Source organism: Vulpes vulpes, chromosome 16 (genome assembly GCF_048418805.1).
Source record: "Vulpes vulpes isolate BD-2025 chromosome 16, VulVul3, whole genome shotgun sequence".
Lineage (NCBI taxonomy): Eukaryota > Metazoa > Chordata > Mammalia > Carnivora > Canidae > Vulpes > Vulpes vulpes.
The window spans coordinates 63,880,064-63,894,434 of NC_132795.1; the positions used below are offsets into that span (position 1 = coordinate 63,880,064).

Here is a 14,371-nt window from a genome sequence, read left to right on the forward strand (position 1 = left end):
TTCAACTCTGAAAAATTTTCATTCTTTTCAAATACTGTCTCTGCCTCATTCTTTCCTCTCCTCTCCTTCTAGAACTTTATTAAATATATGTTAGTTGTCATCATTTTATCCTTTATTACCCACTCTCTGGGTAGAGTTTTCTTCCATCAATTCCTTTATTTCTCTATGCTGAATTCTTTTTTTTTTTTTTTTAATTTTATTTATTTATTCATGAGAGACACAGAGAGAGAGAGAGGCAGAGACACAGAAGCAAGCTCCCTGTGGGGAGCTTAATGTAGGACTCGATTCCAGGACCCCAGGATTATGACCTTTGGCTCAGACACAAAACCACTGAGCCACCCAGGTGCCCCTCTCCATGCTGAATTCTAAGTAATTTCTTCTGACCTATCTTTCAGTTCAGTAATTCTCACTTAAGCCATATCTCTGCTACAAGACCATAACCCTTTTAATTCAACTTTTTTTTATAAGTCTTTTGTTTGCTCACATAGATAAAAGAAGTGAGTAACTTTTCAAAGGTACATTAGTTTACGTTTAATAAGGGTGGCGGCGGGGGCGGGGGGGGGCGCGGGTGTCCTTCCTATACACTTAAAGGACTTAGCAAAAAACCTATCTTAGAGTTCTGGGTTTCTAATGAACTTCTTATATGGCCCCTATGGGATGATCAATAATATCTGTGTTACTAGGACTCTTAGGTTAGTCTCTTTGAGATCTTTTAATTAACATATCCTCAACTTACACAAGCTACTTGAGTGTTAGTAACATCTATATTACATTAAACATGCTGGGTTTTTAGAAAGACTATTAGATATGCTAAGTATTTTGAGATCATATCATTTAAGTATGTTTTAATTAAAAATGCATATATCCAGGGATGCCTGGGTGGCTCAGTGGTTAAGAGTCTGCCTTCAGCTCAGGGCGTGATCCTGTGGTCCCAGATCGAGTCCCACATTGGGGCTCCCTGCAGGGAGCGTGTTTCTCCTTCTGCCTGTGTCTCTGCCTCTGTCCGTATCTCTCATGAATAAATAAATAAGTTCTTTAAAAAAAATACACATATTCCTTCCTAAAATCCTGGTTAATTTTACAATGAAAAAAATAGTTTTAGCTTTGGCAGAATAAACAAAAAATTAATATATAAAATCAAATATGTAGGGTGCCTGGGTAGTTAAGCATCTACCTTCTGCTCAGGTCATATCTCAGGGTCCTGGGATAGAGCCCTGAGTCAGGTTCTGCATTCAGCAAGGAGTCTGCTTGTCTCTTTCCTCCTGCTCCTCCCCCTGCCAGTGCTCTCTCCTTCTCCCTCTCCCCACCTTCTCTCTCAAATAAACAAAATCTTAAAAAAAAAAAAAAAAAAAAAAGGCAACACGACGTTAACCAGTCAAAAGTGGAACAACTAAACATTTTGGGCTTACTGATGTGATGTCTCAGAAAGCATAAAACACTACCTATGAGGGATTTTTGTTTCCCATTCTGTCCAACTGCACCTGGATCTAAAAAGACTTCTGATTTCCTATTTATAGGAAACAATGGAACAACTTAAATGCTATCTCTCAAAGGGCCAAATCCAGAACTGTGTTTCTGTGGGACAAATGACCAGTTCCTTCAACTACTGATTGACATATTACAAAAATGAGCATGGAAATTGAAATGCTATAGCTAACAAAACAAAACAGAGCTTAAGGGACATGAGCCAAATGCAGTGTGTGAGCCCTATTAGGGTGCTGTACAAAGACATCTGCGATAATGGGACACTGAGTGTGAACTGGTGCAGATGGCAGAGGAGTCTAATATACAGTGACACATTTGCTGGGGAAATCATATGATGTGTGGGATTGACTTTAGAATCTCTAGCTCTGCTCTTCCCCTGTCAAAAGAAGTCTGAGACCATGAAGACTGTTAAAGATGAGTGAGAACTACAAGGGAGGAGACCGCATTCTGCCTGTATGCTTGAAAAGGTCACTCATAACATTTTAAACTAACAAAAATGAAACCATGATCCTTAAGATGTAGTCTGAAATCAGGGAACGACCACAGTTGTATGTGAATCATTTTAAAGGAGTTTATGGGGCAGCTCTGGTGGCTCAGCGGTTTAGCACCTCCTTTGGCCCAGGGCATGATCCTGGAGACCCGGGATCGAGTCCCACATCGGGCTCCCTGCATGGAGCCTGCTTCTTCCTCTGCCTGTGTCTCTGCCTCTCTCTCTGTGTCTCTCATAAATAAATAAATAAATAAAATATTTTAAAAAAAAAAAAAAAGGAGTTTATGAAATCACAGTATTAAATCTATTTGCCACAAAAATCTAAGCTCCAAACAGGAGAGCTTTAAAGCTGTGTCTGCCTTGTGAAATGGGATTGTTGGGTATAATATAGACCAACGGTTGGGCAGAAGGGGTGAAGGCTAAGGTACAGAAGGAGGAGAGCAAGCCAATACACCTTAAACAATTATGATATAAAATAAAAACCACATTCTTTGATACAATTCAATGCTAGAATTAAAAGCCTAATTTTCAAAGATCTAACTACAGTATTGTATTTTGATGCATCTTAAAATTTATTATGTACTATAATTGTCCTAAAGTGTTAAAATGTTAGCTTTTCAAATCTAGTTTCAGGTTACATGTATGACAGAACTCACCCAAATAAACAAAATTTAAATGTTTTAAGTCACAATGTCACGCAAAAGAATGTAAGCACACAAAGTCTCAACCACAAGGCCAACACTTAATGTAAGCTATGAAACAGGAGTTCCAATAATTTCCTTTCACCTACCTTGAGCAATAGCAGCCAGTTTTCCCTTTTCCTCAGGACTGAGCTGCAACATTGTATCTATAACAGGAAGGAGTCTCTCTTTCTCACTACCTGGCTTCAAGAAAATGAACTGTAGCAAGACATTCTTCAAGTATTCCAGGTTAGCTACAGACTTTTCTCGTTCCTGATTTCTTTCCAGTCTCCTTATTTCATTTTTGAGGAGCTAATGTTGGAGAAATGAGTTAAAAATGAGTTTTAGGACCTTCAGGTTAATCATGGCAGACTGAACACATGTACTCTTCTTCTCTTCCCCTTGAAAAGGTGACTAGAAAGTCCCCATTGACTAGACTTGGACAGTCACTGATTAGACTCTAGTCAATGACTAGAAAGGAGAGATTAGGAGAGAAGAAAAAAATAGATGAGAAATATCAAGAAATTCCTACAAGATGGGAAGCAGATAAAGTGGAAGAGACTCAGCCCAGTGGCTCACAAGTACTACTGACAAGATGACAGAACAGGTACCACAGAAACACCAATAAGCTCCTGCCTCAAAGTACAGAGAAGCACGGGAACTAGGATTGAAAACAGGACTGGCGTCAAGTCTACAGAGGTTGGTACCATGATGCTCCCTTCACCTCCTGTTCTCTACAGAAAGTAAACCATTGAGCTCAGGGCTGTGGGCTAAGTAACACAGTGTAAAAGGGGGCAAGCACAGCTTGAAATCAGGACCAACGTAAACACCTACATCCACCACAAACCCCTTCCCTGCTGCCCTGCTTATAGGCGGCAAGTAGTTATGGCATCCACTGGGAAGTCATGTTTACAGGATGAACAGTATTTCACCAAAACAAAAGCCATGACAGAGTGAAAGTTCAGGAATGTAAGAAACTCTAATACTACCAGAGAAATGGGGCAACATCTGATATGCAAAAGACGGTAGAATGTTAAAGTGTTTGAGGAAGATTTCTGGGTTGAAACAAACAAAAATAGTTGTATTTCATCATTTTAGGTTAGTTCAGAAAAGTTAACCAACTCTGTCCTAAAACCTATAGTCATTTTAAAAAGTGACAACCAGGTCTAAGAAACCATTCAAGAATGTAATTTTGTGGAAATATAACATTTGAATAGTCACTTAATTCACTGGGCTAGTTAACAGCTTGTTAGATGGGACAATGTTAGGAAAATGTTATTTTATACACATGCATACTAAAATATTTAGAGGGGAATGTCATAATATATACAATTTACTATGAATAACTGAGTAACTCAGCATTAAAATAATTTATTAACAAGGAGAACTGAGGCCCTGCACAGAGGGAGGACAGTCTATTTGGAGAAGCATTTAGAGGGCAGAGAAGCATGTGCTTTCCAGACAGACATGAGCTGGAACACTGCTCTACCATTTATCAGCTTCAATCATTCTCTTACCAGGGATTATGACGATTAAATACAATGATATGTGTAAAGCCCAGGACCTGGTTCATGAGAACTCAATAGGTAGTAGGACTATATTTGGAGAAATGATTTAGCTGTGAGCCAGGGTGGATTGTTTAACTCTCAACTGCTCCACAATTTGCCTGTTGCCATACGTTTCTACTGTCACCTTTAAATAGGAAGGCTTCCTGTGTTACTTTACTATCTCCACTCACAATCTGTGATAAAAAGTTTAATGCTATAAACATCAGCTGAACGATCTAATGAGAAGCGTCCATGGTTTATTTTTAGAATTTAAGGGCCCAGACCCATTTAATTTTTCCATAATCATATGTAGAACAATGACTTATGAACCTATTCTAATCCATTTCTAAATCTACTTTATTTTAGTTTCTTAGGGAAAAAACAGGAATTTAATTAGTTTTTATGCAACATATATCAAAGCAATTAATATTTCTCAGTTTCAGAAATGTAGTATCATAAAGAATCAAGATGTGATGGATGTATTTCATCTGGAGAATAGAGGTCAAGAAAACTGACCTGTTGCAGAGAGTATTTTCTGGGTGGTAGTATTTGAACTTACCTTAATTTGCTCCATAAGGATTGCATTAGTTGCTTCTGTTTCCCGAAGCAGACCGTTTAAGTGATCAGCACTTTTTGTGGTAGAACTGAGCTTTTGAACCAATTCTTCTTTGGTAAGTTCAGCATGCCATAGAGGAGGCTCTGCAAGATGTTGTTCAAATACTTAATTTTCAAAATTAGAGATTACAGATGAAGATTCTAAGTAAGAAATATATCTAAGCATAGATATTTTATTCTGCAATGTAACTCAGGTCCACTCTCTGCCATTCTTCTACTCAACATATCTCAATCAAAAGGTTGTCGAACCCACACAAATAGGGCAGAATCTCTGTTGTAAAGCATGTAATCTAATAGAATTCAAGCTCTATAAGCCCCAATTCTAGAATTTGTTTGTTCTGTTTCTAGATTGTTCTATCAGTTTTCCTACTCACACTCCTCTATGTCCTAAGAGTTTATGTCATTTACTTACAAACAAGGGGAGTAATAACATTTGCCAATCATTTATATTACGGATGCTCGTAAGAATTTTGTATGAGGGATGCCTGGGTGGCTCAGATGTTGAGTGTCTGTCTGCTTTTGGCTCAGGGCGTGATCCTGGAGTCCTGGGTCAAGTCCCACATTGGACTCCCCACATGGAACCTGCTTCTCCCTCTGCCTGTGTCTCTGCCTCTCTCTCTGTGTCTCATGAATAAATAAAATCTTAAAAAAAAAAAGGATTTTTGTATGAGGTGGGTAAGGATTATTATTCAAATTCTGTAGACGAGAGAAAAGGCTCAGAGTTGACAAATAATTTTGGCAAAAATCACAAAGCCATATGTGATTCTGGAGCCCACTCATGGTACCTCCATGTCATCAGTACTAATCCTGTCTGGCAGGATTGCAGTTTCCACCCACACCATGATTAGTGACCACAGGCACAAAAAGTCCTTACTCTAGATCCTGAAACTTCAGGAAGAGGGCAGAGAACCCCTGAATTATGAACATTCATGGCAGGTAAGACTAACATATACTGAAGCTTTACTATATTTAATAAATTCAGCGCTAACACTTAACCCAGAGGAGTAAATGAAAGGTGTCAGCTTCTTAGAAGGGTGAGAGAATAGTTCATCCTACTTTTTGATACCACTAGGACTCCTGTCATCCATTTCTGGCTCATGCTTGGCGCAGAACCAGCATGCTTTCTTTTTTTTTCTTTTTTCTTTTCTTTCTTTCTTTCTTTCTTTCTTTCTTTTTCTTTTTCTTTCTTTTCTTTCTTTCTTTCTTCTTTCTTTCTTTCTTTCTTTTTTTCCTTCCTTCCTTCCTTCCTTCTCTTTCTTTCTTTCTATCTATCTATCTATCATCTAATTAATTAATTAAAAAGATTTATTTATTTGACAGGGAGAATGTGAGGGAGCAAAGCAGTAGGAATGGTAGGCAAAGAGAGAGGGAGAAGCAGGCTCCCTGCAGAGCAGGGAGCCCAATGCAGGGCTCAATCTCAGGATCCTGATTTCATGACTTGAGCCAAAGGCAGAGATCAACCAGCTGAGCCACGGGACACCCTGCATTTTATTTTTAAAAATCCAACTGTTTCATTCTGTAGGAGAATTTTCCATGTAGGGTGGAACGCTGAAGAAATTTTCTTAGAGTAGCTCAAAGAAAGCATATATAACTTAGAGTTAGGATTTATTAGACAAGAAACAGAGCTAAGTAGGAAAAACATACCCAGTTTAGTTTCAGGAGAATTAAGCAGCTGCTCTAAAGACTGTGTGTGAGTGCCAGAGGAAGATACAGATTCCGTGTCAGTTGTCTCCATTCCTTCTCCCTCCTCCCGGGTTACAGCATACATGTCCAGAAGAGGCAGATCTGTGCTTCTCCTTTCTCGAAGGTTCTTTAAAGGCTGGTGAGAAGCAGCTGGGCCTATTAATTTTTTTTTTAAAGAAGTGTGAAATTGTTCAAAATCATGGACTCTCTCTATTCAGAGATACACAATGAAATTTAAGTCATCATAGAGATATCAAATGGTATGACAGGGAATCTAAATAACTAGAAGACAAAATAAATGGGATGCATAAAGAATTTTTAAGACTACCCTAAAAATTTAGTTATTAACTTTTAACTGTTTATGTCATTTCAACAAAATCTATAAATTATTTGCTACCATCTATATACTATAATAGAAGAGGGCTATACTGTTGCAAAATACTGGCAGAAATTCTAATACTAGACTCTATTTTTGAAGATTATGTATTGCAGAGAGCTGTGTCCTTTCTGACACAATATGCATGCTGAACTCTGCTGAGCACATGTTCTTGTTCTTCTCTACCTTATACCTTCACCTCTGCTGGTTCCTATCATTGCCCCCTCACATCTTCGGTGTTCAGCCAAGAAAAGCTTAGAACCCAGGGCAGGGAACTAATCTATTATACTCCCCCAGCCAGGCTTTCCTGCTTGCTGATAGTGAACACTTGCATGGAACTCCAAGATTTTTAAGGCATATTGCTTTATTAATCCTGAGAAACTTGAAGGTCAGAAATTAAATGACTTTGCCCAAGACATCATAGCAGGGATAGGGACCAGAATTCTAACTGATATCTTTTAACTCCCAATTTCATTATTTTCCATTCCATGAAGTTGCCTCCTCATTTCTCTCAAACCTTAGCCTCCAGCTGCCTATGTTGAAGCACTTGCCAAGATTTCTGATATTGGGCCAATTGCTTATTCCACTGCTGATTCCTAGATCACAATCTTTGGTGTGACTATGTTTCTTCCTTTGATGACTTTTGGCATAGGCTGAATTTCTTACAGCTGGCTTTGGACCCTGATGAATGACCCATCACTGCCAATGTCCTGGTGACATTTTTCAAGCTAAGTGGTATTAAGCATAAAGTTGATACTTAATGCTAAAATGTAGTAATAAGTAGCCTCATCTTGGCTGGCATATTCCCATCTCTTTCAGGGAGCAGAATAGAAGAGATAGGTGCAGCTGAACTAAATCTCCAACTAAGAAATATTAAAGGGAAGAAGCTGTATTAACCAATCAATCCTAAAATTCAGTAGGACTTGGGTGTTTCTAAGCTTCTCACTCTAATACTCCTAAGTACAAAATAGATATATTTGATGACCAACAATGGAGAACACCAAACAGATTCAGTGAATACTGGAATTTGGACACATGTGACGAGACTGCAGAGAACGTCTGAGTCAGAGAACAGGAAATAGCGTTACATGGAGGGTAACAGATACATGAATATCAGTACTTTAAGAGGTGATATAGGCTGCTCTATGTATAATCAAAAAGGGTTCAAATGGTTCAAATATCTTTTCAGCAAGCAAATCCAAAATTCATTAATCACAGAATTGGCACTGATTGTCACCTAGTAAATTTTCTTTTTTCTTATGAATTTGTGAAGAATATATTTAAGTGACATAACTATGCGAGAACACAAACGACTGACGTTCTCATACACATACACATACTTCTTGTGGCTGGTTCACTCTTAAGCTGGAAAAGCTGAGCTTCCACCTTGGAGAGCTGCTGCTGTAAGGTTTCCATTGTCTTTCTGTGCTCTTCCTGCAAATGGCGTACTTGATCGCGGAAGCGGCTGTGAAGGACCTCGTTCTGGGACGTCAGTTGACTCACAGTCTGTGCATGTTCAGACTTCAGCGTCATATTCTCTGATTGTATTGAACACAACCTGAAGGATGAGAGGAACTTATTTCATAGGAAATCTTTCAATCTGACATGCTGACTCAGCTTTTCTCAGCTGGGTTCTACTTGATAATTAGCCTTGAGACATCTACTAAATGTATGAATTAACTGCTAAGCATACAAAATGGTACAAGTTGTGTTAACCATCGGGGGATTGGCTGTCATCTAGTTCAAATCATCTCTGTGTTCTGTAGTTCCAATCAGGAGCCTTGGTTGAGTAACTGCTACAATGGTTCAGATGAGAACTTCCTTCATTACTTATCAAAAAATAGGGCTGAATTTAGAGCAATGTATAATTATACTTTAAATTAGTCTCCTTTTCAGGTTATCTTATGTGGGAGCTCATATAAACACAGGATTACTGTATTTTTTATTACCTTGAAAACAGGAAAAAAAATTACTTTCTTTTGATTCATAAATAAAGCCTTAAGGAAAGCCTTAAAGAAAGTTTTCTGAATAACTTTTGAGCCAATTAACATAAAACTCTGAAACACAAAGGCTTGGTTTACCACAGCTGTTTTCGAATCTCACTGTGCACCAGAATCATTGGATCCCTTGTTTTGTTTTGTTTTTTAATTTTTTATTTATTTATGATAGTCACACACACAGAGAGAGAGAGAGAGAGAGAGAGAGAGAGAGAGGCAGAGACATAGGCAGAGGGAGAAGCAGGCTCCATGCACCGGGAGCCCGACGTGGGATTCGATCCCAGGTCTCCAGGATCGCGCCCTGGGCCAAAGGCAGGTGCCAAACCACTGTGCCACCCAGGGATCCCCCACTGGATACCTTGTTAAAAATACAGACATTAAAAAAAAAAAAAATACAGACATTTAGTTTTCATCCCAGAGCCATTGAATCAGAAGGAGGTCCTAGAAATACCTACTTTTAGCAGTTCTCTATGCGATTTTTAGCCTGGTGTTAGCCAAAGCAACTATAATTTGGGAACCACTATTTTTAATGGTTCAATTGTAGTCTTGATGTTTTATGTTTGGCTTTGGTAAAAAAAAAAAGAAAAAAGAAAAAAGTTTTCTTTTTAAGCCAGGGAGCCACAGTACAAGTACTCTCATAAAAATTCAAACAATATGGAACCAATTATAGAAAAAATTGAGAGCCCTCTTATTCACTCCCACCCCCTGTAGTGTAAAACTCCCAGCTCTAGGAACAAACATTGTTAGTGGTTTAGCAAGTAGCATTCCAAGATCTTTTTTCGTATGTACAAATATGAACACCATATAAGGTTTTAAAACAAGATTTAGTGGCTAAAGGGTGATATATAATAAAAACACTGTATGTTTCAGAAAAGGTTTCTTAAGTGCCAAGTTCATACTGATCAAGGAGTTCAGAAAATGCTAGTGTGTATGTTATCCCTCAAATCTGCATTTTTCTGTGAGCATTTTTTTTCTCTCTCTCTTTTTTTTTTTAAGATTTTATTTATCCATGAGAGACACAGAGACACAGGCAGAGGGAGAAGCAGGATGCCCGACCTGGAACTTGATCCCAGGACCCTAGGCTCATGCCCTGGGCTGAAGGCAGATGCTTAACTGCTGAACCACCCAGGTGTCCCTTGAGCATTTTGTTCAAACACTACTACGAAAATAAAGGAAGAACTATCAGCAGTCACAAAAGCAATTTTCTAAGGAAGATAATGGTTACATTATAGAGATAGGGGAAGGTTGGTAGTTTGCAGGGGTCTCAGTGACACATTTGACTTTATCTACTTAAGAGCTAGAAGCTTGACCCCCAACCTGGACCTGGAATGACTATGCTGATGGAAGTTTACTACCTGTCTCAGCTGTTACTGGGGTGTTTATATAGCTGGATCCTCTGGACAATGTAGGTATTAGCTGGTTAGCCTAATTATTCCTCTTGAGCCATTTTTACAATCTCATACAGAGAAAGTATGAATATTAAGATGTTTTAAAAAGAAAAGAATTTCTAAAGATAAGGCTATTTCTTCATATTGGGGCATAGACAGTAACAGCATTATTCTTAATACTTCTGAAAAAGAGGAATAAGACTTCTAAAGATATCTCTAAATACTATTAGGTTTCTAGCACTTAGAGGAACGACTGGCACATAGTAGGTGCCAAAAAAATAGTTACTGAACTATAGAGGCAACACTTGCACTTTATTCATGTTAGCAATATAATTTGCAGTAACTTTTCTAGAATAAAGAATAAATGTGGGAAATATCTGATGTAAATAGCAAGCATCACTGTATTTCAACTAATCTTCCAATGAAACCTGGGGATAGGTAGCTAGAAAATTGGTAGATCTTCCCTGAAACTTCTGATTCACATGATTAACATATATAAATTGTTATTAAAAGATTAGAAAGTCAAAATGAAGCTTTCAAGATTACCATAGATTAGGTATGTATTAAAAGCATACCTGAGATATGTGAAATATTCCAACAGCCTTGATGCTCAATGAAGAGCTCTTTTCCTCAGTTTAAGGTACAACAGCTATTACCACTCAATTTCTTTATTACAGGAATTCAAAGTTCCTTGTTCACAATAATCTACTCCTCCTGCCAACACCACTGAGGTCTATTTAGAGTACTGATTAACAAAGGGTAATAATATGACAAGTTGAAGACAGTTGCAAAGGTAAGCTCCATATTCTTGTTCAGTTAGCAGCTGTCTGAATGCTTTCCTCTAGAGAAAAAGAAAAATGCTTGTAATTTGACACTTGAGTTGAAAAGTGGATTTTTTAAAGAAACATTCTGGCCATGAAGACCAAAGGAAAAACAGACTGCTGGATGAACAGATAAAATTAACTGTTCTTAAAAAAGTGAAGGTTAAAACCAATCAAAAGGGGCTTTAAGGTAGAAAAACAAAGTTACCAAGCCTCTAAAAATATCTATTTCTTCTTTCTTTTTAAAAGATTTTATCTATATATTTTTGAGAATAAGAGAGAGAGAGAGAGAGAGAGAACACATGCACAAGCAAGAGGTGGGCAGAAATAGAAAATAGAGGCAGAGTCTAGAGAATCCCATAGGCTCAATCTCATGACCTGAGCCGAAATCAAGAGTTGGATGCTTAAATGACCGAGGCACCCAGGTGCCCCTAGAAATATCTATTCCTTATTTTCAATTTGTATTTATCCCAAGGAGCAACTCATTAGGAGTTCCAACCAAGAAAAACTTTGCTGCTCAGCACAAACACAGTTAGTACTGCTCGCAACCTTACTTTTCCCGGAGTTCTGCCTCTTTGGACACGGTTTCCTGCAGCATCTTGTTATGCCTTTCTAGCAGAGTATCATGTTCAGACTGTAATGTCTGAAGTTCAGATACACTGATCTGTAAGTTATTTTGGGTGTCCTGTAATTTGATTTTCAGTTGATCAATCAGCATTTCCAGGTGTTCTCTAAAAGAGAAACAGTTTTACAAAAAGTTTTAAAAGAGGTAAACCTGATTTTGTGGTTTGAAATACATTTTATTTTAATCATTTCATCTTTTAATGTCATACACTTGCCATTATTATAGACAATTCTAGTGGAAATCTAGTAATTGGAAGAATTCAGAGACCAGGGATAAGTATAATACAGAAGACCTTATCGTCAGATTTTATATCTTAGCCACTGCAGATTTTCAAAAAAATCTCTGAACTTGTAAATTTCATACTCAAACGGAGAAGAGACTATTAAGTGCATCAAAATAGCCTATTTTATTATAGTGTTATGCTTTTAGTTAACATAAAAAAAATCACAGTTCTAAGCTAACCATTATGAGAATGGTATGAACAACAGAATGTCTCAACTGATTCAATAGTTTTTTTTTAGAAAAAAGTATACATATAAGAAAATAGAAGGAATGCAAAAACATTTACATTAAAATAATTTGAATCCAAAATTCCAGCATGATAAAAAAGGCTCTTGTCAATACTGACATTTTCATATTAAAGGCTTCAATATTCAATTTCTGCTTTGAAATTTGAAGGTGAGCTAACAGACAAAATATCTCATTTGTCAGTCTACAGTTCCCATATTTAACATACTTAAAAGTAACACAAGTATAAACATACAAATATTGCAGGATATTTAGTCCTACTTAGAACAGTAAGAGGTAGATGTAAAATTACTTTGAATACCGAACCTAAAATAAAACACACAGGCTATAGAATGCCCCATTTCATATTCCTAGTATATTTTTGAATAATTTACAAAAATGATCTGTATGCTAGTTTTAAAGATGCACTAAATAATATACTACTGAAACAAATAATTGAGATGACAAATTTAAGAAAAAACATTTAATTCTAGGCTAGAATTTAGTATTGAATTTAAAACTTTTTGAAAGACATAAAATGTTTTAAAGCAATTCTATTTAGCCTAATTAATGGTGGGTATAACAAGGAAGCATTTTTATTCTATTTCTAAATTTTCAAAATTGGAAAAACTAATCATAATGTAACTTTAATGTCTGTATTTCTACTCTGACCAGTTCCTGCTACAACAAGATGACACTACTTAGCCTATCTCCTGGTTTTACTGCTTCAATCACGCAGTCTTATGAGTTTGTAACCTTCACAGTAATGCTTCCCTGTTGCTACCTGGAGATAGAGTGAAGTAAAAAAAACTCTGCTCTCATTATACGTAAAATTCCACAAATTGAATCAAAGCAGAATTTACAACCTACTTGATGGAAAGGGGGAAACCCTGCATGTTCATTTTAATTTAGACTTTACCTTTCTTGTTTAGCTCCCTCGGTTTCAGTCTGAGACACAGATTTATTTTTCTGTTGTTTCAGAACATTGTGAACTCGGACTTTGTAGCTCTCAAATTCAGAGGTTATAGCAGCTTGTTCTGCCTATGACATTCAAAAGAGAGAGAATTTTTCTACTGCATTCTATTGTAACATAATCCTATTTCCTTTTAATGACTTAAGATGAAACATGTTTTAGAAAATGAGTAAAATAACTGACACCCTTTAGCCCCTTCATAAACTTCCCCTAAAAATGTGCTTCGTTAGGCCTTACATCTTTTTAAAAGCCTTTAAAGATAGAATTTTGGTTGACAAGAGATGCTTCTACCATGTTTTCCTCCCTGGTGGATTCAATGAGTACCCATAAATTCTGTAAAGGCATATTTGCCTTTGGAATCTTAAAAGATTTTCACTTATAAGATTTCCTCTTTTCATAAATATAAGAAAAATAAATTCAAAGAAATTAAGCCTCTTAAACTTCAGATTTCCAAAGAGAGTGGGAAAAGTGGAATTCTAGATCTTCCACTTTCCTAATGTGATCTTCTGTGACCCTTCTGCCAAACTGGCTAATTATCAGAGCTGCACCTCTCACAAAGCTACCGTATTAGGTCTGCTTTGCATGCTGAAGAAAGTAGGCCCTCACAGCCATTCTATCAGAATATTAATTTATAATCATTTGGCCCTCAGAAAGAACTGTACACTTTTTAAATTATAAAATTAAGAGAAAATAACTCTTACACAGAAATTGCAAAACAAGGTGAAAACGGAAACAATGTGTACCCCATGTCTTCCATTTTAACAACAACAACAAAAAAGGTTATGCAAGTGACAGGATTAAGATGGGGTTAGAGGTAGGGACAGATGAGCTACACTAAGAATTCATCTAATAAGTGATCTTTAAACTAAAGCAAATCCTAAAAGGTGAGACCACACCCCTCATGTGAACTGCTTAGGTGATGATAACACCTGTTCACTGCTTCTGTGTGAAGCATGTACCTTGGCAGCATGGCACTCTTCTTGAAGTGCTGTCACTTTTTGCTGGTAAGCGCTCAGTGTGCGCTGGTGCTGGTCTGCCGAGGTCTTCAGGTGTTCGTGAACTTTGTGCTTCTCAGAGGTTATTTCAGCTAGCTGAATCTGGGGCAAAACCTTTCAGTTAAGCTCTAGTAAATTGGATCTTCATGGTTAAACAGATTTTCTTTAAAAATAAACTTGAGTTTGTAT

The 14,371-nt window shown here is 37.2% G+C and overlaps 1 protein-coding gene across 4 annotated transcripts in view; it reads right to left on the minus strand.

Moving 5' to 3' along the window:
- GCC2 (GRIP and coiled-coil domain containing 2) overlaps nucleotides 1-14,371 on the minus strand; it is a 53,215-nt gene that overhangs the window by 4,871 nt on the left and 33,973 nt on the right. For all 4 annotated transcript variants that reach the window (XM_072742408.1, XM_026010894.2, XM_072742409.1 and 1 more), the window contains 7 exons: nucleotides 14,147-14,284; nucleotides 13,134-13,255; nucleotides 11,637-11,813; nucleotides 8,217-8,434; nucleotides 6,462-6,656; nucleotides 4,762-4,901; nucleotides 2,766-2,967 (listed from right to left, as the gene is read on the minus strand). In XM_072742408.1, coding sequence (XP_072598509.1) covers nucleotides 2,766-2,967; nucleotides 4,762-4,901; nucleotides 6,462-6,656; nucleotides 8,217-8,434; nucleotides 11,637-11,813; nucleotides 13,134-13,255; nucleotides 14,147-14,284 — 1,192 coding nt within the window. The remainder of the gene's footprint in view (nucleotides 1-2,765; nucleotides 2,968-4,761; nucleotides 4,902-6,461; nucleotides 6,657-8,216; nucleotides 8,435-11,636; nucleotides 11,814-13,133; nucleotides 13,256-14,146; nucleotides 14,285-14,371) is intronic.